Source organism: Cibotium barometz, chromosome 28 (genome assembly GCF_041138505.1).
Source record: "Cibotium barometz isolate CiBa-2024 chromosome 28, ASM4113850v1, whole genome shotgun sequence".
Lineage (NCBI taxonomy): Eukaryota > Viridiplantae > Streptophyta > Polypodiopsida > Cyatheales > Cibotiaceae > Cibotium > Cibotium barometz.
The window spans coordinates 41,226,624-41,246,306 of record NC_141073.1 but is presented as its reverse complement, the minus strand read 5'-3'; the positions used below and the strand labels follow the sequence as shown (position 1 = coordinate 41,246,306).

The following is a 19,683-nucleotide window of genomic DNA, read 5'->3' as shown; positions in this document are numbered from 1 at the left end:
GTACAATCTGCTGCCTGCAAAAGGTGGAGATTATTCTGTTGTGGCCAGCTCCGAGTCTCTGGGATCGACAGTGTTCTGCTTGTAGTGTGTGGAGCATTTTGCCAATGAAACCAATCCATTAAAGAGTGCTTCAAGGAGCGTACAGTGTTTTTCTAGGGCATGTAGAGCTTGCAGATTTGGGGAAGTGACTGAAATGGTTTTACCAGTCTCTAAAGGAGCATGATGCATAGACTCTTAATTGTTGTCAAGCTTGTCAGAATTTGAAGTGGGAGGTTGCAACACCTAAAATCATCCACACATTGGGCCCTGTGTGAAAGGCCCTTCTGCAAAGTAATGAAGCCTTTCTCGTTGTTGTAAAGCTTTTTTTTTTCACCTTTTGTAATTCGTTTCTCCAAAGAGACGATTCTTTTTTTTAGGGTGGTCTCATCTCGGTATGTGTAGAGAGGCTTAATTAAGTCTTTTTCTGCTGCTTTTAAAACCCAATTCTTGCATGACCAAGATATCTGCTGGTGCACTTGACATGCCAGGCCACCTGAAGGTTTGTGTTTGGCAGCTTAATCAAGGTGTTGACCATAAACATGTGATTAGCAGCCCATGTGTGCAACATTCTAGGCATTTTTGTGCTGTCCTTTTCGCACAATGTCTTAAGGCATGAGCATGCATATGCTGATAAGTGATATGCTTTGAATTTTTATGCTCCAGGATGATGAAAAAATCCCATTGTGTACATCAGCTGAACTTTCCCTTTTGCTATGTACCAGAGTTAACTCCATTGGTTTACAACTTTATTGTTTCTTTGGGTATATGAAATTTATGTCAGTTGTGGCCAGCTAGTTCCTTTTAATCTAGTGAAATGGTGTGGTAAACTGGCTTTACTAGGTCCCTTTTTAGAGCAAGATTATGGGATGAAGGAACTATCGATTGTTTTAGTGCTATCATGATCTTTGCTCTGCGTGTGTTTTTAAGTCTTATGATTTGGATACTAGCGTTGAGCGGGCCTTCTGGATTTCAGAACAAAAAGGGGTTTGCTACTGGTCCCATGGATAAAAGCAGTTCTACTCTACCATGCATCGTACATAATGTCAAGTCCTTCAATGCAGCCAGTATTGAGCTCTCTCTATCAGGTATGAACATGTTTCTTGTTGGAACTGGAGGAAGCATTAACTTTTATTGGAGTGTCCTAAAGTGCCACATTTTAGAGTTGCATGAACAAAGAAAAAACGGGTAATGGCATAATGGCTCTAGCATCAACAAAAAAAATGATGTTGGAGTGTTTTGAAGCATCTTATCTGTTCTCTTTGCAAAATTTGATCTTCAAGAATGGTTTTTAGTATGTTTATTACATTAGCAGATATTAAGTAGTTTTATGGTGTCTGCTGGGTCTATCATGTAAGAAGATACATGTAATGTATACAAAGAAACCCTTGTAGAATGTAAGATCTTTCACAGCATAAAACTTAAAACTGAAACTACACAATAATAGAGACGGAGGACAAAACATTATAGTCGATGATTTGAATACACTAGACGATTGCAAGCTCCATGCCCTTGTGCATTGCGACGGGAGCTATCTGTTTGTAGTTGATCCGCTGAGGAGAACGAGTTCCGTTGGTCTCTAATGAAAGAGGCTGCTTTCTCAGCAATTGGGCTCCACGAGGAAGAGCCTTCGTGAATAAATCTACAACATTGTTATGTGTAGAGACATAAACTTAGCTGATCTCTCTTGGAGCCTCTCTTTGACATATTGATAATGCACCTCAATGTGCTTCGTGCGAGCATGAAACATTGGGTTCCTTGCATTGACAATGCCCTTTGAGAGTCAATGTAGATAGGAGTGGCGGACTGTTGTCCAACACTAAGATCTACCAAAAGGCGTTTGAGCTATACACACTCAATGGTAGTTGTAAATGTGGCCTTGTACACAGCTTCACAACTAGATGTGGCCACTACCAGTTGTTTCTTGCTGAGCCATGATATGCATGAACCACTAAGAAAGAAACAAAATCCGCTAGTGGACACTCTAGTGCCATAACATCTTGCCTTGTCCGAATCATGCAAAAGTGACTCCCCCCCCCCCCCCCCCCGCGAGATAGAACAATCTAAGGAAGTGGGTGCTCTGTAAGTAGCAGGAAACCCACTTGGCATCTTGCTAATGCAAAAGTGACTCTCCTCTCCCCACCCACAGTTGCATAGAAACGCGTTTCATACAGGTTTGAAACGTACGAAACGTTTCGAAACGTTTCGTCCTGTATGAAATGCGTTTCATACATCATGCATATTTTAAAAACCTTAAAAAACGTTTCCTTTCATACATCATGCATATTTTGCATCCCCTTTGGAGGAATGAGGAGCAATACCTCAATGAGGAGCTAGAGTCAGGATGGGTCGAGTACATTACCAAGTTGGTGGGAGTGGGAGGTGATATACAGCTTATGAGAAAGCTCGAGGATGAGCTTCTCATTTACCGCAATGGTAGCCATATGTTTGGGCGAGCTACTGCAATGCTCAGGGAGACACAGTTGGAGCCAGTGTCTTGGTGGGAGAAATACGGTATTGGGACACCCAACTTGGTAAGGTTTCTTGATTCTTGAATCTTGTATCTTTGTCTCCTGAGTCCTACTCTTTCAAAATCTACATTCAAATGCTACTCTCTTTTTGACTTAACATTCTTTTTTGTACAATGTAGAGACGGATTGCATTGAAAGTTCTCTCCTAGGATTGCAGTTCAGGGCCTTGTGAGAGAAACTGGAGTACATGGGCTCTTTTTCACACGAAAAAGAGAAATAGACTCTCCTCAGCACAATTGGAGAGGCTTGTCTTTTGTCATTGCAATCTCCGATTGCTAGAACAAAAGGGTCATCCCATTGAGCCTCGCCAAGTGAATCCAGATAAGATTGATATCATGAAGTGCAAGGAGATTCCCGACATTCCTCAGGAGGAGAGAGACATCTATTCTATGCTCTATGAGGAGATCATGGCTCCGGCTCGCACTACACGATCTTCTCGAGAGGCTAGTACTAGTGGTGCACCTGCACCTCTAGAGGATGAGGCATTTGAGGACTCGGCCACCGGCAGTGACCTTGAGAGTGAGGCTGCAGAGGCAGAAGATGCAGATGAGGATGAGCATGAGGATGCAGATAGTAGCTAGCAGTTGCCAGTATCATTTTATTTGGACATGTTATTTAGTTTGAACTTTGGACATGTTATTTATTTTGATCTTGGATTTTGAGTCATGACTCATCACCCACGTGGTGATCCTTTTGATTTCTGTTTAGTCATCAGTGATCACCCACGTGATTTGTGATATCATCATATCTTACATGTATTTTGTTTTCATTGAAATGAATTCAATGTGGTCTCTTATAAGTTATGTCAACAGTTATTTCTTTTGTATATTTCAAGTAAAAAATATACATGTTTTTTCTATTTTGTATGAAACCTTTTTGTACCCGTTTTTTACCTTTTATGAAACGTTTCAAAACGTATGAAACCCGTTTCATACCTGCCGTTTCTGAAACGCCTGGCAACTATGCCCCCACCCCCCCGCGAGATAGAACAATCTAAGGAAGTGGGTGCTCTGCAAGTAGCAGGAAACCCACTTGGCATCTTGCCAATGCTCAATTCATAAATCTGCCCAACTGTGATACTCCATACTGAATGTGTGGCCGCGTATTGCATAGGTAGAACAAGCATCCAACAACCTGCTGATATAGTCTCTGATCAATGGAACTCAAAGTGCGTACCCCATGTGCGAAGCCAAGAGTTAACTGTCTCTTGAGTCTTTTGTTTCTGCTCCCCCCTATAGGGATCTGGAGTAAAATTATTGCATCATGAGCACGCATATGTGAGCAAAGTTGATGCATTGCATCAACTTCTTCACACAAACTCAATGTTTGTGGCAAACATCTCGATGCACAACACTGCGTTTGCGTGGAGAAGTTGATGTAGTGCATCAACTTTCTGTAAGGCCTAAAACACTAGTCACCTTATATAGCCATCGCACATGCTTTTTTGGGTCGTGTTCACTAATGTCCACCAATTACACCATCAAAAAGCCAATGAGGTTTTGCTATAACGGGGCCTTGATCCCCGTGTTGTCACCAAACCTGCCAAAGTTGCTTGCATAACAACAATAGTGTCATCCTTGTGTTAGAGTCACCCTTAGTGACCAGGTCATCGACCTTAACATCGTCATCCTAATGGTCGTCGTGGAGTTGAACATTCTCGTTCTCGTCCATCCTACGATCGTTTTGTACTTCATCAGCCATGGCAAACCCAAGATAATTTGCTACTGTTGAAGAAAAACTCGGGTGTCGAGATGAAGTGCCACCAAAATTCCGCTCGTCCACGAACACAAGTACCAATTCCACTCTTGGAAGCCGGCCGGGTACTTTTAGCGCTCTTAACCAAGGAGATTGCCCCATTGCCCTTTGAATGTGGAGAACTCATGAGCAAATCCTCCCTTTTATACTAAAAAACCAAGGAGTTTACTTGCTTTTGTGTTTTTACTAATTTTAATAAAAAAAAACCGAATGTGTGGTTAGTCCTAAACCACATGAGGTAGCAGGCTAGCTCACCTCCCTACTGCGAGTCTCCGACTTGCATCCATTGATCTCCCCCGATCCAAGGCTAGGGCTTCTTGCACAATCCTATTGGCCCGCGTCTGACTCCGGCGTTCCATACCATCGAAGGCTGCCTATTGGCCTTCAGCATGGCAATCTATGTACTCGCCATGTGTGTGGCATGAGCATGTCTGTTCTCCTGCCAAGCCAAACCTTTAGTGGTGCATTTGCACATTTATTCATAATAACCCAAGCTCTCACTTATATAGTGATAACTATGCCATAAATAGCTAACTTGCTATTAATAGGCCGTTAAGCTTGTTTTATCAATCCAAGAACCCTAGCCAAGTATTAGCATGCTAATCCCTAATCTCGGGGCCCCCTAACTGTAACTATTTGGTCTTTCTAGCTGTTTTCACATGATGAAATCCATGCCCGACATCAGACAGGTGGAAGAAGATATGGGGACAAGGTCCATAAGGATTGATTAAGAAAAAGCACCATTCTTGGTCAAAAAGCAGGGAAAAAGTAAAAAGTCAAACAGGGTTGATCGCGAACCAAGGACACCATAGGAAAGAGGAGACTGAGCCGGACCAAAAAGCTAAAAGGCGCTTTCTCAAAAAGCAGCTCTAAGGCTAAAAAGCAAGGCCTTAAAGCCAGAAAAGCAAAGCACCAAAAGTTGACTAATATTTTATTAATAAAAGTAAAAAGAGAAAAAGCAAAGCTTAAAAAGACAAAGCAAAAGCATGAAGGTTTTTTGGCAAAAAGCAGGGTCTCTTACAAGTATAAAAAGGATTGGACTTCTCTTGTAGTACCATGAACAAGATCATTGAAGATTGAAGGAGATTGTGGAGCGTGTGTGGGCATCATTATGATCATGGAGAGCTTCTTCTTCGCCATCAACACCTTCTCCAACATGCTTTTCAGATGTACGGGCAGCCCTAGACTTGTATGGTAATATGAATGGGCGATATGGACACATGTACGGACATATACGGAGTTGTATGGACATGTACGGAACTGTACGGACATAAATTTCAGAAACGCTAAAACTGCTCCAAAAACCCTAAAAACTGCTTTCTGGATGTTTTTATCGCCCAAAAACCATTAAAACAAGTTGTATATCAGTTTTCTTGCGAGAAAGAGCTTCCACAACTCCTATAGCTTGGACATGGAGAACTTGGGCATACAGCTTGGACGTGGAACATGAAGCTTGGACATAAACATGGAACTTGGACATAAACATGGAACTTGGACATATAGGTTGGGCATGAAGCTTAGACATGAACACTTGGTTATGGAACTTGGACTTGGATTTGGATTTGGATTCATTGGACTTGGATTCATTGGATTTGGATTTGGATTCATTGGATTTTTGGATTTGGTACTAGCCCGGTGAGAGATACTTGTGGGTCATTCCTGTGGTGTGCATCAGAGATCTCGTGCCTCGACATCGACTTGGATAATCCTACATCAGCATATTTGTTTGTTTTGTATTGATCCTGGCCAGCGTGCCCGTGGATTGTTCCTGAATAAATTCCTGAAAGGGGGCGGGGCATGTTCCCCGCTCAATGTGGTGTACTGTGCAAGATCCCTATTCCTTTTTCTCTCCTCTCTCTCTCTCTTTATATTTTTATCTCTTGGACATGTAGCTGAGTCTCTCACTGCACGCCCCGCTGGGCTTACACTAACCTTGTTCGATTAGATCCCTTGTAGATTAGAGCGGACCTGTATTGAGCCAATCTCTTGTAGGCGCCACCTTCTAGACCAGAAAAGCACACAATTAAGCTATTTTCAGCGGAGAGGCTCTATTAGTGGAGAGAACTCCAGTTTTGTGGAGGCGCATGCTTTTCTGTGTGCATGGGGAGCTGGTCGATCAGCTTTAGAGCCTTCTACCACAATTTACCGTGATAGAAACCACCCAGGTGTATGGGGGAAGTTGGTCGACTTCTTTTGGAAGCTTTCCTACTGCTGGCCGGCTGTTTAGAGCCCTGAAAAGCTGCTGGTCAGGGCATTGAAAAGAGGAGAAGAGCTGGCTGATTTGTAGAGAAGGGATTCCCTACTGATCGGAGAGCCTCTGGCTTGTGAATTGTTGTTGGTCGACTTCCCTTGTGATTTCTGAGAGCTGGTCGATTGCTGCAAACAGCCCTGCAAGGCTGGTCGACTTGCTCTGTGAGCCAGACAGGAGGAAGATGAAGATGTAGGGCTGTCCTGGGTTGATGTGGGAGTGGTATGGGCTGTCCATGGTTGTCTTGCATGTGCTTTATGCCAAGAATGCTCTCTTGTGCTGAGGATTGAATCAAATTATGCTTTGTTTTGTTTTTATTGTACTGGAAGAAACATGTGTAGCCAGTGGAGAATCCATGGGCACCCACAAAGTTGTATTTGAAGCAGACTCCTTTTTGGTAATCCAACCATAAAGAGGGGGGGGGGGCATCTTTTGGCCCCTAGTGTGGTGTACTGTGGTGAACTGTTATCTTTTCCTTTCTGGCATGCTTATGTGTTTATTCAGTTTTCATGATAGATAAGATTTCCATGTCACAGCTACCCAGTCTGTTACATTGGTATCAGAGCATGGCTTTCTACAAAGCTTGTGCTATATATGATGCTGGATATGGCTGTAAGGAGTCATTATCCGTGAGAGAAGGTTTGGATTCTGAGGTAGCCCTTGTCTTACTGTCGTGCCTCGAAAGAGGTTACTTTTGGTTTAAGCGGCAGTGAGCATGTGGAAAGACTTTGTGGCCCTCGTCTTTGCAGGGACACTGCTGCACCCTTGCCATCTAGTCAGTATCATACTTGGAAAGCTGGTAGAGAGCGATTCTGGGGCACGAAAATTCTATTCTTTTTGAAATTCTGGTAAATACATCATGGCCAGCCAGTCAGATCATTATGTGGAGGATTTTATCACCCATATTTGCCGCATGTGGGAAGAGGATAGAGACAGGGACCATGTTGGGGCTTTGGCAGATAATAACCCACCATTATCTGCTAGGGATGAGGATCTTGATGCTTTGATGAATGAGCTTGAAGAGCTTCGTGCTTTGCAAAGGGACCCGGATGTAAAGAGGGTTATTGAATCAAAGTCTCAGGTTAAGGTTGATGTCGTCACTTTTGATGCAATTATCCAACAGATGGGAATTGACAAACCTCAAGAGTTGGCTGTTGCTTATTTGAGCAGCCGGGACGATGTTGTTTCGGATGATGAGGGCAAGTGGGTCTTCACACGGGAACCTCGTAGGCTATCCCGTGAAGGGAATTTTGATGATGTGAGAGGGCATGCAGCCCAAGTTAGTGATGTGAGAGGGCATGTAGCCGGAATCAGGATGTGAGAGGGCATGTAGCCCGAAGCAGTGCTGTGAGAGGGCACGCAGCCCAAGCAAGTGATGTAAGTGGGCATGTAGCCAGAACATATGTTATGAGGGGGCCTCCAGCCCATGCAACTGATATGAGAGGGCATGCAGCCCGAGGAGATATGTACATCGACATGCAGCTTGAGCGGATGATGAGGGGGTTTTCAGCCCATAAAAGAGATGCAAAAGATCTTCATGCACTGTCGGTGATATTTCCACCTTCTAGGTATGTTCTTGCTCCCAGAGTTCCATCTAGAGTGGAGGGTGTTGCATGGGAAATCAGCCCTAGACCTGGGCACCATCGCCATTGTAGACATGACGAAGAGGATGATATTCTAGAGTGTCGGGATGCTCGACAGAGCAAGAGGCCAAAGAGTTCAAGTCAGGGGACAAGGACATCAAATTCGAGAGCTATAATGGAAAGCTGGATACCACTAAGGCACTTGCTTTCATAAGACAATTTGAAATAGCTTTTTACACTGAAGACTTCACATAGAAATCTATGCTCAGGCATGTGGGTATGCATCGTAAACAGACTGCAAGTGATTGGTGGATGGCCAAGCTCTTGGATAGGATATCTGCTCGGACATGAAGTGCTTTCAAAGAGCAATTCTATGATTAGTTCCTTTCTCCTCACTTCGAAAAAGATGTACGAAAGGAATAGGATCGGTTGACACAGGATAAAGGCGAGTCCGTTTCTTCATTTGGCTCAAAGTTTTGGTGGATTCTTCTCAAGGTTACCCCTTTCATGACTATTAGTGAGGACAAGAAGAAAAGAAAGTTTGAGTCAGGGCTGCAACGAATCATTTAGAAGAGCCTTGCGGTGTATTCCCACAACACTTTACAGGAGCTATTCAGCTACTTTTTTTGAGGAGCTACATGGCAAGGGAACATCAAAAAGACAAGAATTCAGCTCATATAAGGGAAAATTCAGAGCTGGAAATGAGCAGAAAAAGGGTGGACAACCACCTAATTTTATGCCCAATGAGTCCAAGGATGCAAAAGGGGCTCGCAAAAGAAGTCGGTAGGTAAAAAGGATTCTAAGTTGTCTAGACAGCACATTTTTGATTGCATGAGGGAGGGAAAGTGCTTCTTATGTGGGAGCAAGAATCACATGAAATCTCAATGTCCCCAGAATGCCAAAAGGAATAATGTGCAGGATGCAAAGCCGAGTGTTAATGTTATACCCGATGTTAAGGGTAAATACTGCACATGAGACACATCAGAATTTTATGCCTTTATTCCTTCTTGATAATGCCTCTACAGATAACTTCATATCCATTCAGATGGCTGCTGCTCTTGGACTAAAGCCCGAGGAATTGGGCATAGACTTTCATGTAGATAGTGCCTTTGAGGGCAAGGAAGTAAAGGTCACTCCCATCATTAGGAAGCTTCACATACAGATTCAGGGATATTTGGATCATGAAGACTTGTTGTTAATCACAGGTTCAACCATGGAGCTATGGAGGATGAAATCTCTCCATGGTTGAGGAGGAAGAAGAAGAGAGAAAAGAGAGAGCAAGTTGGGCACAACACAAGGTGATTGCATTATGAATGATATGAGAGATGAATGAACTACCAAGTCCAATACTTTGTTATAGGCATAAAACCGTATCTTTTGACTTTAACTAAGAGGCTGTTCACACCAAGTTGGCTATAAACCTAATGACCGCCATGGCTACTATGATGTCAATGGTAGCTCTAGTTGTTGTTTACAATGCTAGTTATGATGACCATGTTGGTGTCTGTAGGTCTTACTCCAATTAGGTTTACAATGCTAGTTATGATGACAGATACTAGACATCTAGTTATGATTACATTTCACTTAGGATAGAGGAGTAACCATAGGTGGATTGGCCTTGGCTGGTTTAGGAAGCCACCTATGCCTTTTATAACATCAAGGCTATATAACAAAACTAAAAAAGTCCCAAAGATTCAGATTTATGGAGACGACTCGGGTAGAGAATCCTTGACGCAACATAAAATAAGAATTTAGAAATAAAGAGAGAGTTCTCCCTTGATGATCAATATGCCGATGAAGATCTTCTTGATGTAGCTCGTAATGTCGATGTAGCTCTTGATCTTCTTCATGTTGTTGTAGATCTTTGTAGCCTTTGGTCTTCTTCATCCTTGATTTCATTTTGTAATGAAATCCTTGTAGGCAAAGACGGATCTTATTCTCAATGTGATCATAAAGCCTGACATGATGATGATGCATGTCCCTTTCACATGATAATGCGTTGAATCTGCTTAAGGTCTTAGCCTTATCAATGGCGATTGTCTTGCCCTTGTACAGATGATTTATGAGCATGATAGATGCAGTACATGAAGCATATAAGGAGGGGCAAATCAAGGGGCTTTTTCAATATGAAGCTTTGGCAAGCAATAGCAAGATCCCAATGGTATGATTGAACCCTCAATAGTCCAAGAACATAAGGATTAGTGTCGATTAATCATTGATTAGACGAGGCAATTCACTGTTTGTAGTGCAATAGAAGGGGCAACTTGGAGTATTCGATTGAAGCACCAAATGATGGGGCTTTTGCAAACTAAGCACATAACAAGTAATAGCAACTCCCAATGACGAGTTTCTAACTCATAAATACAAGATTAACCACTCTTATGCAAGGTTAATCACATCTTTACCAAAAGGGCTTCTCCTTGTGTGTCCAGGTTGGAGGCGGCTGCTACAGATGTTTTTTTGAGATTCTGACGTTGTAGGCGAGTTTGCATCCTTCGAAAACCCCCCGGTGAGTTGGGATTCGCGATGGTGACCGCCATTGCATTTTCGCCCAAAAAAAATTACATTTTTCTGACTGCTGTTGGTAGTTTTGCGCGCGAATGTGCTTGATTGAACCGGCTGGAGAATGCGCTTATGAGCTGTTGTGAAGCTTGAAGTTGTAGTTTGGGCTTTGGTTTTGTATCTGAGGAGCAATCATGGTTGCAATGGTAGGGGGTAGAAGAGGGAGATGAACTAACTAGCAAAAGTGGTGAATAATAGTATTAACTACTAATCAAGATTAGGATATGTGGTAAGATGAAGCTAATGAGAGTGGAGTAGATTATAAGCATAGCATAAACACTGAATAGCATGGCTTTGATACCATGTTGGCAATCACAGGTTCAACCATGGAGCTATGGAGGATGAAATCTCTCCATGGTTGAGGAGGAAGAAGAAGAGAGAAAAGAGAGCAAGTTGGGCACAACACAAGGTGATTGTATTATGAATGATATGAGAGATGAATGAACCACCAAGTACAATACCCTTTTATAGGCATTAAACTCTTATCTTTTGACTCTAACTAAGAGGTTGTTCACACCAAGTTGGCTATAAACCTAATGACCGGATGCTCGTATTCCCAATGTCACATACGGGATGTAGGAGCAAATGTCTCCTCATAATCAATGCCCTTCTTCTGTGCATAGCCCTTTGCAACTAGACGGGCTTTGTACCTGTCAATGGATCCATCTGCATGTCTTTTCAACTTATAGACCCATTTAGTACCAATTGCTTTCTTGCCTTTGGGCAGATCAACCAAATCCCAAGTTTGATTCCTTTTAATAGAATCAAGCTCATCCTGCATGGCTTTGTTCCAATGCACATTATCTCGTGCATCCACAAATGAATCAGGCTCATCATCATCCTGTAAACTGGCTGCCATAACCAGATTCAAATCCATGATGTGTGCATGCTCATTGGTCCTTGTCTCCCTACGAGTACGACCAGCAAGAGGACCCTCTAAATGGCTGTCCTGTAATGTCCTCAAATACCATCTAGGTATGTGTCTGACCTGTGGTGCCTGCTGCCCCATATTTGGTTCAGCTTCTGGCTCATTTTGCTGCTGAATTTCTGCACCACCTACATCATTTGCTGGCTGTCCTGTACCCTCATTAGTTGGATCACCAACTGTGGAATGAAATTCCATAGGTAGTAGACCTTCAAACACATCATTTTCAGCCTGATTTGCCTCATAACCAGCCATAGATATTTCTGATTTTTCATCAAAAATCACATCCCGACTAGTGAATATCTTCCTGGATAGTGGGTCATATAACCTGTAGCCCTTGCTCTCACGGCTATACCCAACAAAAATGCATTTTGTGGCTTTATCATCCAGCTTCCTCCTCAACTCTTTGGGTATGTGTGCATATGCAAGACACCCAAAGATACGAAAATGCGATACAGAAGGCTTGCGGCCATGCCAAGCCTCAAAAGGAGTAATAGAAACCAATGCCTTTGTGAGACATCGATTCAAAATATGACAAGCACACATGACTGCTTCCACCCAAAAGATATGTGGTAGCCTTTTTGCCTTTAGCATACATCTGGCCATCTCCATGAGTGACCGATTCTTCCTTTCTGCAACCCCATTCTGCGGTGGAGTGTAAGGAGTAGTATACTGATGTTTTATACCTCTACTCCCAAGAAAGGAATTCAACATATGTGACATATATTCCCCCCCTCGGTCAGAACGGAGAGTCTTGACCTTGCATCTTGACTCTGTCTCAGCAAGTGCTACAAAGGCCAAAAATGCATCATATACCTGTGATTTCTGTGTCAAAGGATAGACCCAGCATATACGAGAGAAGTCATCAATAAATGTTGCAAAATAGAAGCAACCACCTAATGACTTCGTTTGCATGGGACCACAAAGATCACTGTGTATAAGCTGCAACTTTGCAGTTGCTCTTAGAGCTTGATCACGTGGGAAGGAAAACCTATGCATTTTTCCCAAAATACATCCTTCACAAATGTGATCTGGAGGCTTCTCCATGAGAGGTAGATCTGTAAACATGTTATGTCGCTGCATAAGCATAAGACTACCAAAATTTACATGTCCCATGCGAGCATGCCATAACTCCGCATCAACCATAGCTGGAGTAAGAGTGAATGCATGATAAGCAGACTGATCCACTGGCTGAAATGCATCCAACTGATAAAGTCCATGACATAATGTACCAGTAAGCATCAAGGTCAAGGCATTAGCTTTGTCTCTGACCATGCATTTATCATCATCAAAGTGGACTTGCATACCACAATGTGCTAAAGAAGAAATGGACAACAAATTCTTCTTTATCCCTGGTACATATAAGGCATCTGTAAGGCGGAGAATGGAGCCATCAATGGCTGTGAGCTGAATCTCCCCAATGCCACGAACTGGATATGAAGCATTGTTGGCACACTGAACAGTTTTGCCAACAGGGGCAGGGCCAACATGACTAAACAAATCCTTGCGAGATGTGATATGCTTTGAGGCACCACTATCAAAATACCAAGTACATGCATGCTCTGTCAAACTGAGTGCCTGTGAAGACCAAGAGGCATCATAGCTGCATGTATAAAAACAGTAATCCCTGTCCTCAACAAAAGAAGCAGCCTCTGGAGGAGCTTTAGAAGCATCATTAACAGACATCCCAGCTTCCTTTGCCTTCTCTTTGGCAATCCTCTTCCTACATTCAGTGATGTAGTGACCTGGCTTCTTACAGTAATGACATTTGCCCTTCTTCTTGGGCTGTCCATCACCTTTCTTGGTATCCTGTGAAGAACCACCATCACCTGTATTTTGATTTGAACTCTTTGGCTGAGTTTTTCCTTTCCCCTTTTGACCTGTAGTAAATGCTTGTTCAGCATGTGTGTTCATATTCATATTCTTCCTCATTTGCTCCTCTTGTAGTAAGAGAGCAACAAGTTCCTGATACTTGAGGGGTTCAACAGCATTCCTCATGCTGAGGTTCAAAGAGGTATGAAAAGCCAAGTAAGATCTTGGCAAAGAGTGCAAGATGGTGGACACAAGCTGCGTCTCAGGAATAATCTCATCCACATTGATGAGTTGCTCTCTCAAATCCTGCAGCTTGTTTAAGTGGCTAGACATATCATCTCCTTCATTCATTTTCTGATTTTCAAGCTCTCTTTTCAAAAATGAGATCCTAGCCTCATTACGAGCAGCATACATCTGCTCCAAAGTCACCCATGCATTCTGTGAAGAGCCAGCTGAACGAATATGAGGTATAATGGACCTCTGTACTGACAATGCAATGAGTGACAAAGCTTGTGCATCCCTGGCATCCCATGTCTTTTGAGCATTTGTTCTTTGAACAGGCAATGGCTGCCCTGGAGCCTGTACCTGTTGTCCTCGTCCACGAGCACCCCCTTGGGGAGGAGTCTCTGGAGCCAATACACCTGGACGTGGTTCATCACCACTAACAAAATCCCAAAGACCTTTTGCCACAAGCACATTTTTCAGCATAAAACTCCACAAGGAGTAGTTCGTGCCATCCAATTTGTCTTCCTTAGACAAATACGTGAATACATCACTTTGCTGTTGATTTGCCATTATGACTACGCACAATGTTGTACCTGTTTATCAAAAAACCCAATAGCAAAAACCCTGAAAATAACTGTACTCCACTGAATACAGTTCACCCAAATATGCCTGCACTCTCAATCCTCTGAATGTGCAGCTCAATGCACCAATGACTGAGTAGAGCAGCAAATGGCGTACACAATGCCACCCAAACTGTGCAAAAAACCTGTATAGTTCTTTGCTAGAAAGTCTGCCTGTTGTGCGTGTATATTTTCACAGAGAAAATAATATTGCCCAAAAACAGAATTTTTAATGCTTACCACTGATTGACTGAGTAGCTTGTGGTACTTCTGCAGGTACAGTCCACCAAAGAGCAAGTACAGTTGACTGTACTGCACAGGACTAATGAAGGCTGCAGGCAGATTCTGTGGAGGTACTGTGCAGGTACTGTGGTCGACTCTGACAGGTACGGAAGCTGCACAGTGTCGAGCTGCACAGTGTTGAGCAAGGCGACCAGGTACTGAAGGCGGCGCTGTCTGTATACGGGCAGGTACAGTACTTGAAGGCGGCGCTTACTGTACGGGCAGGTACATTAATTGAAGGCGGCGCTTACTGTACGGAAGCAAAGCCACGCCTGTTGCAGAGTGTAGAGCAAGGCGACGCCTGTTGCAGCAGACGATCGAGTACACCACAGACGACCAGCGTTGACAAGTACAGTCGACGCTGACTGTACGGAGCAGGTACGGGTGGTGACAGCAACGAACAGGTACGGCAGCTGCTGCAGGCGAGCAGCTGTACGAATACTGCAGGCGGCGCTCAGGTGTACGGGCAGCAACAGTAATGTACGGCGCACAGGTGTACGGGCAGCAGCACTGGCAGTGTACGGGCAGGGCAAGACAAGCCTTCAATGCTCTGATACCAAATGAAGGCAATGAAGTGTTAGGGTTAGGGTTTACAGAAGCTTCAAGCAGGCGTGGAAACCAACAGAGAGAGAGAACACGACTTCAGTATAATGCTTGATAAAAAAGTGAAGTACAATAGCCACATAATAGTGACCCTAAAGATAAGTGTTCACATGTCCGGCCATAAAATGTGCCGGGTGAACCAAAACACTTATAAATTGCATATTAGTGAAACTGAGCTAAACTGGGGGAAAAAACCTCCACTAACTGAAGTAAAAAGTGCCCCAGTAATCTATTGATGATCACTAGCACTCCTCTGGGTGCATACACAGCATAAAACCCAACAATTTTGTTGTATTTCTAACAATCCTCGTAGCATCACTTACGGTATGTGGTGTGATACTTGGGATGCCTTGGCATTATCGTTTGGATCCTAAAATTTTGCACAAAGAGAAGAAAGTAATGTTTACTAATAGGGGTAGGGAAGTTTGTATTGATGCGGATACTATTGGGAGTACCATACCCGTTGTAAGCCACATTTCTATTTCCAAGGTAATAAAGAAATAAGCTTGTTCTTACTTGGTCTTTGTACGTGATAATGTTGAGCATGATGTTGTAAATCTCGTAGATCAAGATAAGATTGATTTTCTAAGTGATTATGCTGATTGTTTTGTTGGCTCCCTACCTGGACAATTACCCCTAGAGAGGCCAGAGGATTATTGTATTGACATAATCCCTAGTAGCTCTCCTTCTAACCGACCTCCTTACAGGGTGAGTGTTGCCCAACACAACAGGAGGAAATCATGACTCAAGTGAATGATCTACTTGAGAAGGGGTTGATTAGGCCCAATTCTTCGCCTTATTGTTCTCCAGTTTTGCTTGTGCAGAAAAAGGATGGGACATACAGAATGTGTGTTGATTACAGGGCTCTTCAACAATAGGTTTTTGATTCCTAGAATCGATGATATTCTTGACAAGCTTGAGAGAGCTGCTTGTTTTAGTCGCTTGATCTTAAGAGTGGTTACCATTAGATTAGAGTGGTACCTCAAGATGTATACAACACAGCTTTCCTAACATCATTTGGGCTCTATGAATATTTGGTGGTGCCATTTGGTCTTACAATTGCTCCTGTCACTTTTAATAGAACGATGGACATAATCTTTAGACCTCACAGCAAGTTCACAGGAACTTTCTTTGATGATATCATTATCCAAAGAACATCTTGCCATTGTTTTTGAAGAGCTTAGGAAACACAAGCTTTTCATCAATGGAAAGAAGAGTGAATTCTTTTTGTTAGAGATCCATTATTTGGGACATATTGTTTCGAAAGATGGTGTACGCATGAATCCCACAAAGATTTAAGCTATTAAGGATTGGCTAGAGCTTCAAAACGTTCATCAAGTCAGAAGCTTCATTGGTTTATGTTCTTACTATCGTCGATTCATTCGACGCTTTGCTTTCTTGGCTTCTTCGTTGCATGATTTAACGAGAAAGTTGCATTCCGTTGGTCCGATAAAAAAGGACAGCTTTTTAAAAGTTGAAGGACGCCAGCATTTGAGGGCATGTTCTTATTATTCCAGACTTGCATAGATCTTTTGTGGTCGAGTGTGATGCATGTGGAGATTGTTTGGGGGTTGTTTTGAATCAAGAGGGACATGCATTGGCTTTTGAAAGCCATCGCCTGCAACATGCATAATTGTATTTGCAGGTTTATGAGAAAGAGTTGTTGGCCGTTATTCATGCCTACAAACATGGAAACATTATCTTTTGGGGGCTGGGTGTGTCTTCCAGTCTAGCTGCACTCATTTGTGTGCATGACTTTGATTTTATATTTGAATGACTTGTTTTGTTTGCGTGGACAATGTGTGAGATTATTGCTTGTGTTGTCCATGGGGTTGGGGAAGCCTGGGCACTCTCTGGACATGTATGTGCATGCCTGTTTGGGACTGACATGTGGTCTACATGTGTTTTGCAGCTGGTAAGTATCCCTAAATACCCAATTTACAGATTTATGATTTCACATAGTAATAATTATGGGTGCATGTCCACACTCACTTATAAGTGACCGGACAACTTATAAGGTATTCACACTGGGCAAGACTATTTTAAAACATGTGGCAGCCAAAAGGTGGGTGCCAGACTTGTCTTGAGCCAATCTTTTGTAGGCATCTCCTTTTGGACCAGAAAAGCACATGATTAAGCTATTTTCAGCGGAGAGGCTCTATTAGAGTGGAGAGAACTCCAGTTTTTTGGAGGCGCATGCTTTTCTGTGTGCATGGAGAGCTGGTTGAGTAGTTTTACAGCCTTCTACCACCATTTACCATGACAGAAACCACCCCTGTGCATGGGGGAAGTTGGTCGACTTCTTTTGGTGGCTTTCCTATTGCTTGGTCGACTTTTCTGTGTGCATGGAGATCTGGTTGAGCAGTTTTACAGCCTTCTACCACTCTTTACCACACAATAGAAACCACCCAGGCTTTGAAAAGAGGAGAAGAGCTGGCCGATTTATAGAGAAGGGATTCCCTTCTGATCGGAGAGCTTCTGGCTTGTGAACTGCCGCTGGTCGACTTCCCTTGTGGCTTTTGAGTGCTGGTCGACTGCTGCAAACAACCCTTCAAGGCTGGTCGACTTGCTCTGTGAGCCATACAGGAGGAAGATGAAGATGCCGGGCTGTCCCGGGCTGATGTGGGAGTGGTATGGGCTGTCCATGGTTGTCCTACATGTGCTTTATCCGGGAACGCTCTCTTGTGTTGAGGATTGAATTAAATTCAGCAAATGCTTCGTTTTGTTTTCATATTGTACTGGAAGAAACGAGAGCTAGCCAGTGGAGAATCCTTGGGTACCTGCAAAGTTGTATTTGAAGCAAACTCCTTTTTGGTAATCTAACCATAAAGGGGGGGAGGGGGGTGAGTCAGCCCATCTTCTAGTCCCTAGTGTGGTGTGCTGTGCAGAACTGTTATCTTTCCTTTCTGGCATGCTTATGTGTTTATTCAGTTTTCATGATAGATAAGATTTTCGTGTTGTAACTGCCCAGTCCATTATAGAGTTGACTAGCTATATTTGAAGTGCTTTTCCCTTTTTGCCCAAAATAGTTGAACTTGCCCAAAATATCAACTTTATGCTTTCCTTGGCTTGTACTCCAAGTTTTAGCCCAAAATATCAACTTTAAGCTTTCCTTGGCTTGTACTCCAAGTATTAGCCCAAAAATATCAACTTTATGCATTCCTTGGCTTGTACTCCAAGTTTTAGCCCAAAAATATCGACTTTTATGCTTTTCTTGGCTTGATGCCCAAGTTTCATCTAGGCGCCTCCTTCTATCCACCTTTCCATGCCCAAAAAAATATGTCCAGCCCTTTATTAAGGATGTGTAAAAACACTGACTTATAAATATTATAAGTCACTTTATTGATAAAAATCCCATGGTGCTCATGCTGCATAGCCATCTTTCAGGCCAAACTTTGCGAGCAAATGCCCGAGCTTTCTTCTGTGGAAAATCCCCTTTCACACCTCAATTCTGCTCAGTGTGTGAAACATTGGTTAAGACCGGTGAAGGGACCGAATGGTGACACCTCCTCCGTGTTATAAAGCAGTTGTTCGCAATTGTATAAACTTGATACCACTGAGATATCCTCCAAGAATAGGAGATGCACTGCCAATCCATGATATTTCATAATTCCAACATTAAAGCCATAAATCGAGATCCACGATCCCAAGTCAGGTACGGGCACAAGAGCCAACCGTATCAAGAAACAAACTGTATCCATATCGTGAGTCAACAACTCTGATAATAGCCAGACACAGGGACAAGAGCCAATTGTGTGCCAAATATCCATAAATCTATATGCCGAGTCAACAACTTTGATATTAACCAGACACAGGCACAAGAGCCAACTGTGTCCCAAATATCCATAAATCCATAAATAGCTTTAAGTACCTGCAAAAGAAAAGTAAGTAGAATACATAGTCACAAAACATCTTGTCATGCCTAAGCACAACACCCCTATGATCCATACGCATGCCCAAGCCATATGGTTCACCAAGGCAACAACACTTCCATGAAACCATTCATGCTTGCGAGGGTCTCCCCTTCCACGAGGCTTCACTCACTAGGGCAACTACCCTTGCATGAGTTCATACGACACTCACCAAGGTTACCACCCTTCCATGAGTCCACATAATTGACTCACCAGGGTTACCACCCTTCCATGAATGAATCCATTCACAGTTGGCGTAGACACAGTCCCTTGCCCCAACAAGATGCTAGATCACATGACCCTTGGCATAGACATAAGTCCCGAGCCAACAAGGTGTCATGTCCACTCTACCACATGCACTCCATGTCGGTACTCAGAACCTACACTTTGGAGGAGAGATGGATTCAAGTTCACTCTACCACATGCCCTTCTTGTTGGTACTCTGACCACACACCTTGGAGGAGAGGTGGGCTCAGGTTAACTCTACCACGTGCACTCCATGGTGGTATCTTGATTACAGACATGGAAGGAGAGGTGGGCTCAAGTGTAGAACATAAGATGGGAATGAGTCACACGCATAAAGATCCTGG

At 43.2% G+C, this 19,683-nt stretch overlaps 1 protein-coding gene across 1 annotated transcript in view; it reads left to right on the top strand.

The window, feature by feature from the left end:
• Positions 1–19,683, top strand: part of LOC147622826 (uncharacterized) — an 88,739-nt gene that overhangs the window by 36,997 nt on the left and 32,059 nt on the right. Inside the window, exon 10 of the mRNA XM_086822468.1 lies at positions 1,013–1,124. Within this exon, the coding sequence (XP_086678594.1) occupies positions 1,013–1,124 (112 nt within the window). The remainder of the gene's footprint in view (positions 1–1,012; positions 1,125–19,683) is intronic.